This window comes from Rhipicephalus sanguineus, chromosome 6, assembly GCF_013339695.2.
Source record: "Rhipicephalus sanguineus isolate Rsan-2018 chromosome 6, BIME_Rsan_1.4, whole genome shotgun sequence".
Lineage (NCBI taxonomy): Eukaryota > Metazoa > Arthropoda > Arachnida > Ixodida > Ixodidae > Rhipicephalus > Rhipicephalus sanguineus.
In genome coordinates, this window is record NC_051181.1 from 104,774,156 (window position 1) to 104,794,623 (window position 20,468).

Sequence of the window (20,468 nt, forward strand, 5' to 3'; positions counted from 1 at the left end):
GGCCCCACGAGAAGTAGACGTCCACCGCTCCACAACTGACACATGGCAAAACAAGCTTATCGGATAACCTGTAGCCAGGTACAAAAAGCACTGCACTCGTGGTTTCACAACTGGAACATGGCACTTTCTGTTTTATCTACTTCCATCGGACGTGTTTCCTCGAAAGCAGACAATCGTTTCATATCGCCTTTATCGTCCTGTTTGTGCGATGCGTTCATGTGACTCCGCTGAATGGGGCAGATGAGAGCCCGGATTTGATAACACCTATACGCACGAGTGGTGAGTGACGTCCTCCGCTTAAGCGAGGGTCTTTGGATATCTTTAGGCTAACAGCGAGGAGTACTTTGTTGTTGCATAAATAAGATGTGTGTCAACATGCCGAGCGTTGTGGTCTAATGCGATTTGCATCAATAACATCCTTCACATAGTTTCTGGTGTTTATCGCTCAGTCAATGTCTCGGAAAGTTTTCTTGCAAACAAGGGCACTGGGTAATGCATAGTAAAACGAATTAAAACAACAAACAGTTAAACCAAGGAAAGCATTGGGGAAATTATTTTTATTTGTTTTTGATTGTAGTGTACTGAATATTGCCTAAATTGAAAGGAATTAAAACAGACGAAAAAGCAACCTTTTCGTCTGTGGGATCCGAGCCCACAGCATTCTATTTACGCGTCTGATGCTCTACCGATTCGGACGCATAATTTGAAGGTTGTGGGTTCAGATCCTACCGACGGAAAGGGTGCCTTTTTGTCCACACTAATTCCTTTCAGCTTAGGTAATAATCATTTCGCTACAGTTAAAAACAACAAATAAACTCCCCTACGCTTTCGTTTGCTTAACTGTCTGTTGGCTTCATTGGTTTTGTCTAAAAAAGAAACGAGCACCTCCAACAATTGCCTTTCTTTAGTACTTTTACAGTACAACAAATGCCACATGTGGCTGTTCCGATGCAAAAATTGGTATCGAAACCTACCGTCGAATCAACCTGGCTCACTGGGCCTACGTGATGAGGTGTATGAGCCTATCGTCAATGAGCATCTTTGTCGCCAGCATTGGTCATGGAAAAAAGTATCCGGTAATTAGGGAAGTTGAACCCGGGCGTAGTAAACTTTCATATTGTCATGTCTTAGTACTCACCAGCAGATGTGTCTGCATCGTATGTATATAGATGTATATAGCTGCTATCCACCGCTCTCGGCTGACAACTCTGGTTGGCTGCGATCCCGGTGGTGGAACGCAACAAAGATCATTAGCCATCTTGTAAGTGCCGATGCAGTGTCACGCGCCACAAAATGACGCATTTTGTCCTAACAGCGACGCCAGAGAGGCGGCCGGATATGCGAACGCCTCGTGCACGAGGCCTTCGTCGCTTGGTTGATGGAGGTCACAAATGTGCACACGCTTTCCCCGCACCCTGACTTAGGTCTACAACCTCCTCTCTCTTTCATTATTTTATAGAGCTACTCTCTTTCATGTTGCAAGCTGTGTTCTTCCTCTTGTTCCTCTTTCCTGAAACAGTAAGCCTACAATATGTATCCATATCCTTCCCGAGAAAAAAAAGCATACTGCAAAACATTGATTTTCTTATCCACTTTTCTTTACCAACACTAGAAACACACACTTTATATGTACTGAAATTATACTTTTTCACTTTCAGGTCCAACTCGATTTAATTATTAAGTCAGTAATGAGGATTCTAATGCCCACCGTGCTACTGGTCGCCATGCTGATGGCTGGCTTCGCCGCTCTTGACCAGGAGTACACAGAAGAACAGTGGGAATATTTCAAGTTGACTTACGGTAAGTTATCACTTATACGGCCTAACCTTTTTCTAGACTGCTGGGACGTGGGAAGTGCATGATTGAAATCGCTTCGAGAGTTTTCGAGAAAACTGAGTTTTTCATCTCATAGATACCTTCATTTTGGAGATTGGTGCCAAATGAAGTGCTGCGATGAATGCGTGCACATAGATGAAGATACCAGTCTTACGCAATTAAAGAATTGGAAACGGCTCGGGGTACAAAGAAATAACTTAAGAAGTTAAAGAAACATAACTTATTCGTAAGGCAAGCAATCTCTCTGTCGTGAGTGCCGTAATTCTGTCTACCGTTAAGAATGAGCCATGAACATTTGTATTCCAAGGGGAAAGTTTACATGCAGGCGTCAAATTAAATGAGCGAAAAACGCCCTGGCTGCCAACTAAAAATTGCTGCACAGAGGACTACATTTGTTATTGTTCTGTGCTGGAAGGGCAGAACGAAACAAGCGTGCCGAAGAATTCGGTGGAAGTTTATTGGCGAATGCGAAAGAAATGCGCGAGCATTACTTCGGGGCCCTCGTCGTACACTTTCTACTTTGTAGGCTTACATTTGGAGGGGTTACTGCAAACTTCCCTCTGATTATCGGCGCTGTTCGCGTCGCATGTCACGCTCCGGTTCCCAGATACACCCATAGATGGCGTAACGGCCTCGGTCGCGCAAGAAGTGGTAGCCGCACAGTGAAACGGCGAAGGGCGGCTCGCGTATGAATGGAGCCTAAAGTCAATGTAGCGGGGGCGGGGGGGGGGGGGGGGGGGGGAGGAGGGGTGCTACACGCATAGAGTTAATATACTAAGTCTAGAGGAAAAGCGGCGCTGGTAAAGCGATAACCACAAGAGCGCCAACATCTTGTTACGTTCTCATTGTTGCCATTACAATACTTTAAAGAAGCGCCAAGATGAGCTTTATAAAACGCTCACAATACTCGTAATATCAATCGTAAAGAAGCATTTGCACAATTAAAAACGTGCGGACATTGTTTCGTGTTTATTTCGAATACTTTTAGGAAAGGTAACAATGGGTATTTATGCTATTTACTGCGCGCAGAAACGAGCGTTTTCAGGCCGGTTTGCTAGATGGCGCCATTATATCAACATCAACACTCAAGAATGCGCGAGTGCGAGCGCGCGGCGGCCGATTGCGCCGGTTTGCGCGTCGTGTACATCGTAGTTGTCGTAGTGTCTCATCATGTGCGTTTTCTCTCACCACGTACCAAGAACACGACTTCATGTGACAGCTTTTTACTTTCAAGGTGAAAGCTTCAATGCAAATCAGGACGAACCACAAAGAAGAGATGGGACAAGCACTGAAAGTTATGTACCAACTAGCCGCAACCGAAATTTTTTAGTCTTTTCAACAGCGATAGAACTTCATATGCCGTGTAGCTTTAGTTTAGATTGAAACTTTTGAGTGATGTCTCACTCACAATAGGCACTGCATGCTGCAATCGACATTTTTCTGCTTTATGGCTCTCTGCGCTGAAGTACGGCGTCACTGAGCCGAAAAGAATGCGGATACAGGTGTCTCGTCGCTGCGAATGGAAGCACCCCACGACCACGACCTACGCTCTTTACTTCGAGCTGCGAATCCGTCGAGCCGTCGAGGGACCCTTGTGCCAGCGACCAGAGAAACTCTATTCGCTATGCATTACTGGTAGGGCTGTCGCAATCGTACGCTCCAAAAAAGGCGATAAACGCATGCGCTGCAATAAAAGAAAGAAGTTGCACCAGCTAAACGGGAGAAAGCTTTTCCAAGATAGGTTGTTGGAGCACGCAGAGAAATACCCTTGAAAAAATGAAATGAAATGCCTCTATGCTAGATAGAGGCCTTTCATATTAGGCGGTGTGAGGGAAAATGCGTCAGTGCCCCCTTCATGACAATAACAGAAGTTGACTTTCCTTTATCTCATCAGCACTCTGAAGGTGCGAACTAAGACACTTGTTTCTAGCACCTTGCTCATCTTCGTAAATTTTATTTTTACTTTCTGCCATGGGTGAGAGTAGTGAGATCATGTGACAAATGTGACGTGTATATATATATGCATATATATATATATATATATATATATATATATATATATATATATATATATATATATATTGTTAAGCTGTTTATTGGACGGCACTCGGCGAGAATGCACTATGGCGACAGTAAAGGCAAAAGCACGGGCTCCGAGCGCGAGCGGCGTGTAGAAGAGGACGACCCACTAGGAGCCGCTGGAGAGCGCAACCGTTAAGCAGCACCAATTGCTTCGCCACAATTACCCCAGGTACGAAAAGGGAGCCGCCCGGCGACCTAACAGCTCGTTACTATGAGTGGGTCATAGTAGGCCTTAATGCGCTCCACGTTGACTATGTCGCGCCCTCGACGGCGCATGTCCGAAGCTGGTTCGATGGGTTCGATCAGGTAGTTGACCGGGGATGTGCGCTCGACGACCCGGTAGGGGCCTTCGTATTTCGGCAGTAGTTTTGAGGAGAGGCCGGTTGCAGTGGTAGGGACCGAGAGCCATACGAGCGCTCCGGGGAGGAACGTGGACTCAGAAGTGGTGGTGCCACTGCGAAGGCTCTTCTGCCGCTCTTGTTCGTGCGTTGTAAAGGCCTTTGCAAGCTCGCGACACTCTTCAGCAAGCCTGGCTGTGTCAGAAATAGGCGCACAATCACATGGATCCGGCTTGTAGGGTAGTATCGTGTCAATGGTGTGCAACGGGTGCCTTCCGTACAACAGGAAGAAGGGTGAAAACCCAGTAGTGCTCTGAGGGGCGGTAATATAGGCGTAGGTGACGAAGGGCAGAATGGCATCCCAATTTGTGTGATCGGCGGCGACGTACATTGAGAGCATGTCGCCGAGCGTGCGGTTGAAGCGTTCGGTTAGGCCATTCGTCTGCGGGTGGTAAGCAGTAGTTTTGCGATGAACAGCATGGCATTCTTTGAGAATGACTTCGACGACTTCCGACAAGAAGACACGGCCTCGATCGCTGAGAAGCTCCTGGGGTGGACCGTGACGCAGCATGAATCGGTGTAGCAGGAAGGAGGCAACATCACGCGCTGTAGCCGCTGGGAGGGCAGCGGTTTCGGCGTGTCGCGTTAGATGGTCAACGGCGACGATGGCCCAACGGTTACCAGCCGACGTCAGAGGAAGTGGTCCATACAAATCGATGCCCACGCGCCCAAACCGACGGTTAGGGCAAGGTAATGGTTGTAGACCGACTGGTGACACGTTCGTTGAAGGTTTTCGGCGTTGGCAATCGAGGCAGGAGCGGACGAACTTCTGCACGTAGCGGTACAACCCTCGCCAGAAGTATCGTTGTCGAATGCGGTGGTAAGTTTTGGATACCCCAGAGTGCGCGCATTGCGGATCAGAGTGGAAGGACTCGCATATTTCAGCACGCAGACTTCGGGGTATCACAAGTAACCACTGGCGGCCGTCGGCGTTGTAATTGCGTCGGTGCAGTAGGTCGTCACGAATGGCGAAATGGTGGGCTTGACGACGCAACGCGCGAGTGGTTGGTGTTGTCGACGGATCAGTGAGCAATTCTGTTAGCGAAGCGATCCATTTATCCTTGCGCTGCTCGGTAGCGATGGTGTGAACATCGATAGAAGAAACAGCATTGTGAGACACTGAGCAGGAGGCATTGTCGTCAGGCAAGGGGGAGCGCGAGAGGGCGTCAGCGTCAGCATGCTGACGTCCGTTGCGGTACAGCACGCGGATGTCGTAGTCTTGCAGGCGAAGTGCCCAATGGGCGAGACGGCCCGAGGGATCCTTCAATGACGACAGCCAGCACAGTGCGTGGTTATCGGTGACGACATCAAATGGGCGACCATACAAATAAGGTCGGAATTTTGTAAGGGCCCAGATGATCGCCAGGCACTCTTTTTCCGTGACAGTGTAATTGGTCTCGGCTCTAGTAAGCGTACTCCTTGCGTAGGCGACGACATATTCGGGGAACCCTGGTTTGCGTTGCGCAAGAACAGCACCGAGGCCTACACCGGTGGCGTCCGTGTGTACCTCCGTTGGGGCCGTAGGGTCGTAGTGGCGTAGTATGGGAGGAGACGTCAACAAACGACGGAGATTTGCGAACGCGTCGTCGCATTCGGACGACCACGAATGTAGGGGTCCGTTACTTCCAAGGAGCTTCGTCAGCAGCGATATGATGGCGGCAAAGTTGCGTATGAAACATCGAAAATAGGAGCACTGTCCTACGAAACCGCGCAGTTCTTTGACGGACGTTGGTTTGGGAATTTCGGCCACGGCCCGAAGCTTGGCCGGATCGGGAAGGATTCTGTCCTTGGACACGACGCAGCCTAGGATTGTCAGCTGCCGTGCTGCAAATCGGCACTTCTTCAGGTTCAGTTGGAGGCCGGCGTTGGTCAAACGCGTCAAAACATGCCACAGACGTTGAAGATGCGTGGAGAAGTCCGGAGCGAAAACGACGACGTCGTCCAGGTAACACAAGCACGTGTTCCATTTCAAGTTGCGCAGAACGGTGTCCATCATGCGCTCGAAGGTCGCGGGCGCATTGCCCAGACCAAACGGCATGACGTTGAACTCGTACAAGCCGTCGGGCGTGACAAAGGCTGTCTTTGGTCGAGCGTCATCAGCCATGGGTACTTGCCAGTACCCCGAGCGCAAATCGAGAGATGAAAAGTATTCTGCTCCTTGGAGGCTGTCAATCGCGTCGTCGATTCGCGGCGGTGGATAAACATCCTTCCGAGTGATCTTGTTGAGCCTTCGGTAGCCCACACAGAAGCGCACAGAACCGTCCTTCTTGGCAACGAGAACAACAGGAGACGCCCACGGGCTGTCCGAGGGTCGAATAACGTCGCGTCGAAGTATATCGTCCACTTGCTCATTAATTACCCGACGTTCTGTGGGAGACACGCGATATGGACGTTCCCGCAGTGGTGGTTGGGCGCCAGTGTCGATGCGATGCGTAACAGCGGACGTGCGGCCGAGAGAAGTTTGCCCGACATCGAAAGAAGAACGAAATTCTTCCAACAGGCACAGAAGCTGGGAACGCTGGACTGACGTAAGGTTGTCAGCAATGGAGGGACCAAAAACATCCGCGGGTGAGGAATCAGACGTGGAAACGGCACTGATGGTACGGGAACTGGTGCAGTGCGAGTCATCGGGTGCGTCCAGAACTTGTGCGTCTTCGAGGGGCTCCACTCTGCCGAGACATTCCCCTCGCACCAACGTAACAATGTGCGGGGATGGGTTGGTAACAAAAATAGCGGTGCTACCCTGAGTGACTTGCACGGTCGCGAAAGGTACCAGCAACCCTTTCCTAGTGCAAACGCGGTCAGATGGCGAAAGGAGTGCAATTGTGTCGCAGAGACCGGCGCAGTAAACTGGCACAGCCGTCGACGAGTTCGGAGGAACTTTGGTATCGTCTTTGACGAGGGTCTTGGTGAATGCCGATGGACTGTCTGCCGGCGTCAAATGTGAGAACGTTGAGAGGTCGAGGGCGGCTGGTGCGCAGTGAATTATGGCGTCGTGGCGGGACAGAAAATCCCCTCCTAGGATGACGTCGTGGGAGCATGCAGCAATTATGTGAACTCGACGTCGTACAGAACGTCCTCAATGACGACGCGAGAAGTGCATACTGCTGCAGGCCTAATACTCTGGGGGCTGGCGGTACGGAGGGACATCCCAGAAAGTGGCGTCGTCACTTTTCGAAGTAAGCGGCTAAGTTTTGCGTCCATAACGGATACGGCGGCTCCAGTGTCGACAAGGGCAGATGCGCGAACACCGTCCACAAACACGTCTATGACATTCGATGGACTTCGCTGAGGGCTTTTACAGTTCAATAGCGTCGCAGCCCTTGCCTCGTGGACTGCGACTAGTTTTCCTTCTCTCGTGCGACAGAACGTGGCGGCATTGGTGACAGTGAGCGACGGCGTGGAGACGGAGAGCAGCGAGTGGATGGAGCTGGGCGTGACGTCGGCGACATAGGCGGGTCGTAGAATGCACGGCTGGACTGGCTGGTGGTGGTTGACGCCACTCGAGGTGGCTGCACGCGATGGCAGTAACGGGCCACGTGACCGGCATAACCGCAGGCAAAGCAGATGGGCCGATTGTCGGGTGTGCGCCATCGGCTCGCCGGGGCAGGTCCCGCCCACGTAGCAGGATGCGATTGACGGGGCGGCTGCTGAAACGACTGCAAGGTGGGTTGCAGTCGGGGCCTAGGGATGACGGCAGCATACGTAGCCGGCACGCCTGCTTCGAAGGACGGAGGTCTAGCGGCGCCTTCGGCGTAACTCAACGGTGCAGCCGCAGGGACTGCCGGGTGCGTCCTGGCGACAACCTGAGCGTAACTCTGTGGCGCAGGAGCCGGAGGTTGCTGGTGGTACTCAGGCATCACCTCCGCGATTTCCTGCTCAATCGCTCGACGGATGGGAGGAAGAAGGGTCGTCGACGACTGTTGAACGTGCGGCGGGTGGGCGAAGGCCAGGAGAGAGAACTGGCGTGCGATTTCCTCGCGCACGAATGCCTTCATTTCTGCCAGCAGCGTGGCCTGGTCAGGTATGGCCGCCAAGCCAGCAAGCTCTTCGTCGCGTGATGGAGAACGACGGGTCATCGAACGTTGCCGGCGGAGTTCCTCGTAGCTCTGGTACAGTGTGATGACCTCGGCCACGGTGGAAGGGTCTTTAGCGAGCAACATGGTGAAGGCATCGTCGTCAATGCCCTTCATAATGTTCCGGATCTTGTCAGACTCGGACATGGTGCCGTTGGCTTTCTTACACAAGTCCAGGACGTCTTCGATATAACTGGTGAAAGATTCACCGGCCTGCTGAGCTCGTTCGCGTAAGCGCTGTTCTGCTTGCAGCTTACGAACTGCAGGGCGGCCAAAAACGTTGATGACGACGGTTTTGAAATCCGACCAAGTACCAAAATCGGACGCGTGGTTGTTGTACCACAAGCTTGCTACTCCCGCGAGGTAGAAGACTAAGTTGCTCAACTTACCTGCTTCGTCCCATTTGTTGGGTACGCTCACGCGCTCGTAAATTGCGAGCCAGTCCTCCACGTCGGTACCATCGGCGCCAGTGAAGATAGGTGGATCGCGGATGCGTGGGACACCGGTAAATGTGGTCGGTGTGGGAGGCGGCGTTTGCTGAGCGGCGTCTTGGGGCATAGTAGATGGCGGGGTACGGGAACGAAGCTCCAGGGGCATTGACTGGGAGCACAGCACTCTCCACCAATTTGTTAAGCTGTTTATTGGACGGCACTCGGCGACAATGCACTATGGCGACAGTCAAGGCAAAAGCACGGGCTCCGAGCGCGAGCGGCGTTTAGAAGAGGACGACCCACTAGGAGCCGCTGGAGAGCGCAACCGTTAAGCAGCACCAATTGCTTCGCCACAATATATACATTATATATACAATATATACACAATATATACAATATACATATATATTATATATACATTATATATACAATATATACAATATACACATCTATATATACATATATATATATATACCGGGTGTCCCAGCTATCTTTAGCCAAGGGTTGAAAAATACAATATTAGAGGCAGGAGAGTGAAATCAGTTGCAAATTGCTGACAGCCACCTTGCGCGCTACAGACAATTTTTTGTTTTGTAATTAACTAATTTGTTAATTAGAACGATTTCACTAATTTGCCAAATATTGACTTTAGGCAAGAAATCCTGCTTGCAAAGTTCGAGAGCGTCCTCACAAACCCCAGCTGCATTATTTGCAATAAAGAAAGTCTCACGTATACCATTTTTTCCAAGCTGTAAAGAAAGCCCGCGAAATACAAAAAGAACCACGTAACTAGCGCGCTCGCGCGCCGCGAGAATGCTGTACTCAGCCGAGGTTTGAGCGAACGAAATCACCTGCGGCCGGGACTTGCCGGCTCCGTTGCAGCGGTAGGCCTATAAGTGGGCGGTGGTTTCTTGGCCCGTTGTCAGCCAGCTGCGCGTGTGACGGTGCAAGTTGTAGCGAGCGCGGGCCAAGAAACCACCTTTAACTTATCGGCCTACCGCTGCAACGGAGACGCCGAGTCGCGGGCGCAGCTGATTTCGTTCGCTCAAACCACGGCTGAGGGCAGCATCCTCGCGGCGCGCGAGCGCGCTAGTCACGTGGTTCTTTTTGTATTTCGCGCGCTTTCTTTACAGCTTGGAAAAAATGGTATACGTGAGACTTTCTTTATCGCAAATGATGCGATTGGGGTTTCTGAAGACGCTCTCGAACTTTGCAAGCAGCATTTCTTGCCTAAAGTCAATATTTAGCAATTTAGTTAAATCGTCCTAATTAACAAATTAGTTAATTACAAAACAAAATATTGTCCGTAGTGCGCAAGGTGGCTGTCAGCAATTTGCAAGTAATTTCACTCGCCTGCCTCTAATATTGTATTTTTTAACCCTTGGCTAAAGATAGCTGGGACACCCTGTATATGCTTTCCTTAACTTCTAATAAAACTTAGTGGCGAGTCAGCGTCTGTGTTGTTTCCGTCTTTCTTCTAGTGTTGTCCGTGTTGGTGTGCGCGCCATATTTTGTCAAACATGAATTTCCTGTGTCCGTGAATAGAGGACTTCTTCATGAAACAGGCTGAATACTGACGAAATGCAATTTGCGCGAAATCAACGTTGCTTCGTGGTCCAACATTACAGCTTGTTTCGCAAGGGTGATGCTTGCAGAATAAGAACTGTGAGAGTTCGGCATTCGGGATACATAGGCGTAAACTACGAATACTTTTATATTGCCTTGCATAATCAACATTCTTGGCCGTTAATGATTTCGTGTCTCTTTTTTTTTTGTCGGCGTAGGAAAATTCTACCATTCGAAAATGGAGGAAGAGAAAAGGTTCGTTATTTTCGCAAGAAACCTCCAGTTAATCATGGAGCACAACCAAAAATACAACGAAGGAAATGTCAGCTTCAAACTGGCTATGAATCGCTTCGCGGATATGGTAAGAATTAGGAAAAAAAGCATATTCTGGCATGAGTAAAATCTTATTTTAATAGTTTCTTTAATGACGTGCCTTCGTTTTAAATCTTATTTACAGTACGATTTATCGTTTTTTCACAGTGGCAAAGGAGCAACGTAATTCCCCAATTACCTTGCAGGCCTATTTTTTGTGCCTAACGTCCAGGTATCCTGCAGCCTGACAACGCCTATTACAGTGTGCATAAATTAGTATAGGCGTAAATTTAGAAGCTTATTTGGTTCAAATAGTTGAGATGGTGCCGCAGATAATTCGAACAACTATTGAAGTTGCACAACATGAAAATAATCCCCACTGTCTTTTTTTGTTCTAAGTTTCAGTTCCTGCAGATATCTTCGCGATGCTGTTTCAGTAAAACTAATTACCCTAATTGTTATATCTGATTCTCATGCACAACTTTCATGAGAACGCCTGATCTGGAAAATAATGAAATGCTCACTTACTGGTGTTAATCAACAACATCTGAATTTGAAGCATGCAATCACGTTACCTCCAAAGTAAGCTTGTTGCACTCTCAAAAAAACATGCTACTCTATATGAAAGAAATCGCTATAGTCTTTGTTAGGCCTAGTTGGTTTATGTACATCATGGCAAAACAACGTTAACGACAGGACACGCTTTGTCTTCTGTTTTCTTCCGCTCGGCCGTTGTTCGTGCTATTTCGCCACAAAGTAACATTTGTTTTTTGCTCTTAATGCAATTAAATAGTGAACACGTATTCACAGCGCGCAAAAACACTGATATTCCGTCTCTTTTTCTTGCTCTATATGTGTCGTTAGTACTTTACTTTCAGTATAAGAGTAAATAATGTCCAAATTATACCAATGTGCCCATTACATATGTTTTGTCGCCGTTTTTCAATATGAGACTAAATTTTGCCACAGTTACCAGCCGAACTCAGGCAAGCACCAGCAGTGTTACCTGGAAGAAGATGGAGCTTAAAGAAGCTTTCATGTCCAGATGCACCGGTTCAACTGAATGTCAGTGACTTGCCCGCGGAAGTGGACTGGAGAAAAGAGGGCGCTGTGACGCCGGTACCTGATCAAGGGTCGTGTTTGTCGTCGTACGCGTTCAGTGCAGTAAGTACATGAGCATGACAACTATTGACAGACCACGGCTACGTTAGTACACACGTTGAATTCCCTTTGCGCTGGTTCGTCAACTTGATAATTCAAGTGTAAACAAGTTAGCAGCAATGCTTCCTTTGGGCAACACTGATTAAACAACCTTAAGTACATTAACAAAGTCTTATAAAAGAAAATATAACTAGTACTTTGCTCACTAAGGTAGAAGGATACACGTACCTGAGAAAGATTTCATATTCATACTTGCTGCTCGAGATAGCACAAAACATATGAAGCCCTTATCGGCACTATTCAATGGCGGTAGTTTCCGGCAATGACACGAGAAATGTACGCGTTGTTGCTGTTGTTTACTTTCAATGAATGATGACTGGCGCAGCTCTGAATAAAGACTCAGAACCTGATACGTCGCTCATTCATATTTGTCCTCCTTGCTTCACAATTAGCTTTTGTGTATACCGTACTACAGCATTGTTCTCAACAAAACATCAAGTATATTTATAACTGTGTTTGCCGAAGCACATATAAAATTATATTTTCGCATTAACTACCAGCCTGTGACTAAGAAAGGTAAACGTATAAGGCAGTATTCGTGTTAACTCATTCGAGCTTTATTGACGACGTCATCATCTAGTGATATACTCATTTTTAGGTACTACATCACGTACACTTGTTTTGTTTTTGTTTTTTCAGATTGGAGCTCTCGAAAGCCAATGGTTCCGCAAAACTGGCAAGCTTCTCCCGCTTAGCGCTCAAAATATTGTGGACTGCGGAGCCATGTTCCACAACAGAAACTGCGACGGAGGTTTTATGGATTCCGCTTATGGTTATATTAAAGTCAATGGTGGTATAGACAGTGAAGAGAGCTACCCATACGTGGGAACAGTAAGTCGTTTTCGATATGTGAACTGAGTTTAACTACTGTGTGAAAACAATCCTACAGTGACGTGATTTCGATTAGTATTAGTGCGAACGAAAAGGAAAGAGCTCATCAAGGTGCCAGATTTTCGTTATTCAAAGCCGCATAATACCCTATATGAATGGCGTCAGGAATTACACAGAGCAGCCTATTTGTTCCCCTAACTTCAGTGTATAAATAATCGGCTAATAAAAACTTAAATGGACAAAAAACAACGTGTCGCATGCTGGGAGCCATTCACAATTTCCGTACGATTTACTTCACTTTTAAGTGTGTGCTTGTCCTTCGATGTTGCGAATGGCTCATTGTTACACTGCTGCTTTTCAACGTTTTATACTGCGGTAGTTCTTAGATTTATTACTAATACTGTTTTAGAAAAGGTTTTTGACAGTCGCCATTTATTTGTCCGAAAAATCGCTTCCAGCGAGAGCAGAAAAGCAGCAAGATTTGTAATGTCACAAGTAACGAAATGCGGCATTGTTAGGCGCTTCTGTATGTGTCACTATAACCTGACACAAAACTGTTAAATCTAGTAGTCGATATACAAGTGCATCCCAGTGTGCAGAAACTTATGCGTATACATAGTGTTTCAGTACGAATGCGTGCTCTTTTTTTTCCTGGGTGGCGTCCTAAAAAAGTGCCGTTAAATCATGTCTGAGCCGCGCGAACTCCATGTATAAAGGTTTTTTGTCGAGCATTGACAGCGTTTCCTGCTTCAATCGCTGCGTTTATGTCGAAACCAAATGTGTCGCACAATGGTCTTCTGCAGACAAGCTGACAAGCAGACAAGCTGACAAGCTGATTGTTTCCTAATCTGTGCAATGCTTTTTACGCATTTTCTAACCTGACATTTCATTACAAAAATTTTGTGTAAGTATAAGCCGGCTGTGTTTATAATCTCACACTCCTTTTTTTTGATGGAGTGATTCACCAACATACAACATACCTAGCCATGCCTGCCGGCAGTGGACAATGCAGGCGATGGCAGGATCAATGGTCGGGTTCCACTGGTGCTACGCCTGCAGCAAAAAACTTGAAGGACGCTTGAGCTTCGCCTTTAAGAGTAGAGCGCGATAGCGTGATAGCGTGTTCGCATCACCTTCTAGTTTTATTCATATCGTAGTTTTGGGGCGTTAAACTCCAACAATTATTATTATTACCACTTTCTCTATCGCTAGCCTCGCTTCGCTTCTTGGTGGACACCTAAACTGTGCCGCAAGGAAAGGAACGTCTGTGCGCCTGTAAATTGGTCCTTTCAAACTATCTTAGAATGCCTACTGCAAGTGCAGTTGCAAATTGCCCACAACGACATTGTTCTTCTTTTTGCGAGTTGGCGAGGTACCTGCTACGCGTCCGTAAGGCAACACGCGCACGTGCGCAGCTGAACACGTTGTTGAAGCTGTTGTTGATAACGATAACTAATTATGCCTGTGTGCTTTGTAATTGGTCCGTGTATAAACGAACCACTCATTGCGCAATTCACGTGTTTTGCCGCCTGGTGTGATTCTGTGCTTCTGCCAGGCAATATTACATGTGTTAATGACACTCTTGGCAGTACATAACATTCATATAGTGTTTTTTTTTTTCGAAGGAATTTTTAGCAGGGGTGTGGCTCTGTGGTACAACACCTGCTTGCTGCGCAGGTGTCGCAGTTTCGATTCCCATTGGGGCCTATAATTCTTTATTTATTTATTTGCATCTAGTTAGAATTCTCGCGCACGAACAACGCTGACTTTTCGCTCACAACCAACGACGCCGACAGCTGAATTTCAGCGAAACGAGCTCTGTAACGCTATCGCCTTAAATGCAGGTGCCAATAACTAACGAAATATATGATTTTGAAACTCCCTTTGTGGTACAGTGAAACCAACAGATCATGAAGCCAAGGAAGGCATAGGGGACATTATTTGCAGTTTTGGACTGTAGGGTAGCAATTCCACTTTACTATTTTTCATTCATGCGATAGTTACTACACTACAGTTAAAAACTACGGATAATGTCTCCTACACATTTAATCAGGTCCTGGTTAAATGCTGGCTATGTCCAGGAAACCAGACGAAAAATGTCCGGTTTCCTGGTTATATCCATCACTTTGAGTGGGACCTGATTAAGAGTGTACTGCTTGCCTACATTATCTGTTGGTTTGATCAGGTTATGTCGAACAAATAGACGAGCCCATGATTCGTTCCGCTTTTTTCGCGCTATGTAGTATAAGTGATACAAAATATTACACAAGTACAATGTTAGCTCTGGACGTCCAAGTATGTGACTTTTGAATAAGTTTAGGCACCGAGAAGCCAATGACAAGTAGCCATTCTATCATTGCTGCACTTCCAATAATTTCCTGCAGTGGAAGTTAAAAGGCTATAAAATTTAATTTTTTTTCTCGTTTCACTTCCCCGAAGAAAGCTGACTGCGCATTTGATCCAAGTGGAGTGGCTGCCACAGTGTCCAGCTTTGTGGACATTAGCTCTGCAACGGAGACGACGCTGATGACCAAAGTGGCTCTCGTGGGCCCGGTGTGCGCTTTTGTCGACAATAGGCAGCCTACGTTCACCCTATACTCTGAAGGTAAAGCTTTACTTCGCCTATGAATGCAGTATAGTCCTTGTCTCACATGAACGATCTGCGTTTTCCTTCCACCCCTGCATGCTTATATGAAGTGCTTCAAGCTTGCACAGTCCGGCATACGCAGACATTGCGGCTCCGCAGCTCTTTGTGCATGGCTTTGAAGTTCAATACCCAAGATTACTGGGTGTGAAAATAATGAGAACACAGAGTAACTGTACTGCACCGTAAATTGTAAACCCAAACATTTCTGAACTAATGATGCTACTGAAACGTCACTTCTAACTATCTCGCATTTGCCCAGCGCTAAATTGGGCCATTAGTAAGAAAAAGTAGGTTGTGCATTACGATCTATGGTGCATTTCAAGAATTCTGCGGTTACTATATAGTCTAGGCTAAGACAAGATAATGATTTTGTGCTGTATTACCTTTCGGATTGCCTTGTACAGCACAGTATATATCTGTCCCATCCGGGTGTACAGTCGTGAGCACGCTTAATGCGAACACGGGAGCGCGAGCCGCACGCAGCTTTCAGCGACACCAACACGTCTCGGCGCATGCGCAGTGCGCCAGCGGCGACGCTATTCTAACTTCTCGCGCACCACATCTTCGAAGAGCACCGTCGTTAGAGGCGCTCACTGACGACGCGATGCACGCGACAGATGAATAACCACGGCAAAAACGAACTGCGCATGCGCAGGGCTTCTTGTTGGCGTAGGTAGGCGTCGCTCATAGCACCGTGCTGCGCGCGTTCCCATGTTCGCGCTAAGCCTGCTCACGACTGTACACCGATTAGGAGAGCAGCTGTAATATTCGCGTAGGGCGAAGCGAAGAGCTCACACCGAAAAGTACATGTTTACGCGCGAATATCACGTGAACGCGCATGCGCAAATTGTCTCCAATAAGAGCCGTGCTTTCAATCGATGATCAGTCACGCCCTGTCATATTGTAGCCGAAATCTTTGTGTTACAAAAGTGCCCTGTACGTTGCTGTAGGCACCGGTTATGTAAGGATTACGTTCACACGTTTCCGTTGATTTTTTTTTTATATTGCGTCGGGACAAGGGGCTGATACCAGCGATAAGGAGGATATGGCGTCATACGAATTGACGACAAAGGGCAGAAAGAGGGGAAAGTGGACAGAACTCCTTACATGATTTGCCTCTTGATCACTTTAATCGACCGGTACTTTAAGGTAGAAACGGCGGGCTGTTTGCTCGGAGACACGAGGTTCGTTATCGTGTCAATTGAAGTATGGAGCTGTTGTCGAGCACATCATAATAAGGTAGTAGAACGCATGCTATCCCTAATGGAAGTTACTTTTACGGAGAGACGATCGGATTAAACAAAACGGTTTCATCACATCTTTAAAGAATTTTCTTTTACGTAGAAACGATTTATTCAAACGAGACCACATGATCACCAAAAGCATATTCAAGGAGACTCTTCAATACGGATTGCTCATGGCCCACTATACAATGCTGTGCGCCGCCCGTCCCTGATATATCGATTGCTCCGGTGAATGAAGTTCGGTGCAACACTACAGCAGCCGCATAGTTTTGCATTGTACCGTGTACCGCGCAGTTCAATCAGGCGATTGATATCTTTAATTCAGCGTGCTATAATACTTTTCCCCTTGCCTATGTTATAAAATCTTAGTGCACATGTTAGTTAAAATTGTACCGCATGCTCCCTTTACTCAATAAATCCCATGATGTATTTGAGTTATTCCTATATATATAAATAAAATCAAATATTCAAACAATACAATTTTGTTGAAGTGAACTTCCGTACACCATAGGCGAAGTGTTTAAAGTTGTAGGATGTAAAACGTCTCTTTAGGGCCTCACGGTTCCGTTGCATGACCTTATAGCCAAGTGTTCTTTTTAATAAATACGTAACCACTCTTAACTTTAGCTCCTAAGTGGCCTGCTGGTGAACAGAGCGATATAATCGCTCCTTGGCAAATGATTACGGCACTGCGAAAAAAAGACCCTTCCCATAAAAAGCTTTTGTGAATGTCAAACGTAATGAAAGGAACTGCTGCTTGAAGACCTTATTCGAGGATCACGTTCGTAAGGCGCACGCATGCCAGCTGTTAGAGCAGCAGGGAAGCAATAATTTGCTTACAAGTGAAACAGGCATACGAAATAATGGCCCATGCACCCTCTCTCTTGTCCTTTCAGGAGTGTATCACGATTCTCGATGCGCGAAGGACACTATGTACCAAGCTGTACTGATTGTTGGTTACGGAGCCACTAAAGACGGCGAGAAATACTGGATTGTGAGGAATTCGTAAGTTTTCGCACGCACTTGTTACATTATCAGTGATTCTCACTGATGGTGTAGGAGTTACTCACTGTATAGTTATATTCAGTTCACGTTCCACGGGAGCCGCCTTAAGGATTACCGCTCTTATCACAGTTATTACAGATTGTCTTAGCGAAAGAATTCCTTCCATCAGCCTTAAAGCGTCCACACTACACTCCCAATTTGACCTTTTCTAACTTCAAACGTTTTGCGTGGATGAAGACTGGACTACCTAGACGACACTGTCTAGCAATTATTCCTTAACGCAGCCCTGTGTCACATTAGATAGACACATATCTTTACAAAGTCTGCGCATGGATCCTCATGCCTATGCATTTGGGTAAACAGTCAAACATCCGAATTGATTACTTAGCAGGCTTTTCAAGGCTGCTGAAGCAACTAGGTTTTCTTCAGCATGGAGCTGCATAAGTTTCTTCGTTTCTTGGTTTCGCTTGTGCAATAATGTGGCAGTTATTTTTATAACGTTCTTTCTCTGTCTGGTTTAAGAAATATATCCATTTTTTAAAACCAGACGCGACCGCCAGTGTAATTCGCACGGCTGCGTTTCAAATGACGTCAGAATAACTTCAATTAGGTCGTTAATTCTGGTTGCATTTGTTTCAGATGGGGCACCAACTGGGGTCAAGAAGGCTACATCCTCATCAGAAGAGATTCACATAACGAATGCGGAATCGCTAGCTTCATTACGTATCCTGTCATCTAACTCGTCGCACCTTGCTGTACAAAATTTAAACTGAATGACAAGTTTTCGAAATACTCTTTGAAATTCACGTACAGGGGACACATCTTTCGGTTCCGTTTCTCCTTCTCGTGACACTATGAAATGCATAAAATATCTTATGAGATCCTGTTTTCCTGTCGTGCTTCTTGAATGTTAACAGAATTAAAGGAATGCTACCAAGCGAACAAGTGAGACAAATTGCATTTTAAAGAAACAGGGAGGTAATCAGTAGGAAGGCGAGTGTTTGCTACCCCATCCAGAGAAAGTGAAGCGCTGTCCAACGTTCCATAGAGGCCATGGACCAGAGCTTCTACGATAAAAGTTCTTTTGGAATATTGACTTGGATCGCGTACACTTTTCGAGATATTAAGTCAAGATAAATAAAAAAAACTTAAGACATCTTTGCACTAGTGGGGTCAAGCCTGAAGCAACAGCAAAGCTTGGCAGTCTTTCTTGTTTCTGTTTACTTTTCTCTTTCTTTCTTTCTCTCTTTCTTTCTCTTTCTCTCGGTTTTTGCTATATCTTTTCTTTCTCTTTCTTTCTATTTCTTTCTTTCTCGCTCTTTTTTTCTTTCTTTTTTCTTTCTCTCTGTTTCTCACTTTTTTATTTCTTTATGTTTCATTCTTTTTTCTCTCTTTTGCTCTCTTTATTCCCCCTTCTGTTTTGTCTCCTTAAATTTCTTCTCTCACGCTCTCTCTCTATTTTTCGCTCCCTCTTTCTTTGTATCTTTCTCTCCTCTATTTCTTGCTCTCTCTTTCTTTGATTTTCTCTCGTTCTCTCTTTCTCTTTTTCTTTCTTCCCTTTCTTTCTGTCTATTTCTCTCTTTCTTTCTGTGATATGATTTACTCTCTCCCCTCTTTCTTTCACTCCTCCTCGCCCTAACATCTTTCCTCCTCACTTTCGCTTCCCTTTCCCACCCCCTTGCTATAGTAAACTATACAAGGCTATGTTATGCTCCGTTAGCGTGCTGGATAGCCGAGTGGTTGCGATGCTCCCCTTCGGATCCTGGGTACGCGTGTTCCAAGCCCGCCTCGACAAGAAATTTTTCGCCAAGAATTTCTCTCTTTCTTCCTATATCTTTCTTTCTTTCTCTCTTTCTTTGTCTGTCTGCGTGCTCGTTCTCTTACCCGTCATAGTTATCAGAATTGTGCGCTGGACAAATGGTGCGTGTGTTCTGTGAGCGAAGCAGGAGAGGAAGAACAGGAAGAAGAGAACGCATGTCAATTCACGATGATGATGGTAGTCTTTGTTCACAGATTACGGACTGAAGCTCGACCTAAACAGCTCCGTGTTAAAACTCATATCACAGCTTCTTCAGACCTTGTAGGTGATAACCTAGCGCAATAATTTGCTGGTTTGACGTTAACTGTTGGAACCGGTCTCAATTGTAGTAATGATTGTCTGTTGGCACCGTAGCATCATGTATGGCGGCGTAATATCATCTGTACTTAGGCGCAAAATGTAAACGGAATAAATTGCCCAGAATTTGGGCGCATATTTAGAAATTCAATCGAACATTATATCGCTCCCACCACTGCATTTGCAGTTAGATTTTAGATTGTACCAATATTGTTTTCCCTTACCCACACTTGGCTACAAAAGCTCCACTAGCGAAACTCATGAAAAAAAAAAACGCCCTCCGGCTAAATCGTATCTAAGCGTTCACACCAGACTGCACGTCGGAACTTTCTAGGAATGCTTGTCGAGCATATCTCGGTTTCTTGATAACACTCGCCATTGGTCTTTGTCTAATGTTGACGTCAGATTGACTCACTCCACACCCAGAGATGATACTATAGAACAGGTGACCATTGTTGACGCTGTTTTCTCATCGTTATCGGACTTCGGTAAGTGGGCTTCTTTGCTGTTCTGCCAATTCGTCTTATTTTCAGCCGTCTTGGTCTCCGACACGCTGCAACAAAACGTGAGACCAACAGAGAAATTCGTACATGTCAAACGTGCTCTGAAACATACCGTCATTTTGCCTGTAGGCTTTGAAGGCGAATACGAAGTGCACGTGTTTGCAAACATGGTTGGTAAAATACATATTGCCTCATAGCAG

The 20,468-nt window shown here is 46.5% G+C and overlaps 1 protein-coding gene across 1 annotated transcript; it reads left to right on the forward strand.

Annotated features, from left to right (window-relative positions):
* The first annotated feature begins 1,663 nt into the window (after positions 1–1,663).
* Positions 1,664–18,429, forward strand: LOC119396081 (procathepsin L). Its single transcript, XM_037663163.2, has 7 exons — positions 1,664–1,800; positions 10,608–10,750; positions 11,671–11,865; positions 12,562–12,753; positions 15,193–15,358; positions 17,541–17,649; positions 18,289–18,429. The coding sequence occupies exons 1-7, from the start codon at positions 1,689–1,691 to the stop codon at positions 18,386–18,388; spliced, it is 1,017 nt and encodes a 338-aa protein (XP_037519091.1). The 5' UTR covers positions 1,664–1,688; the 3' UTR covers positions 18,389–18,429.
* The last annotated feature ends 2,039 nt before the right edge of the window (positions 18,430–20,468 follow it).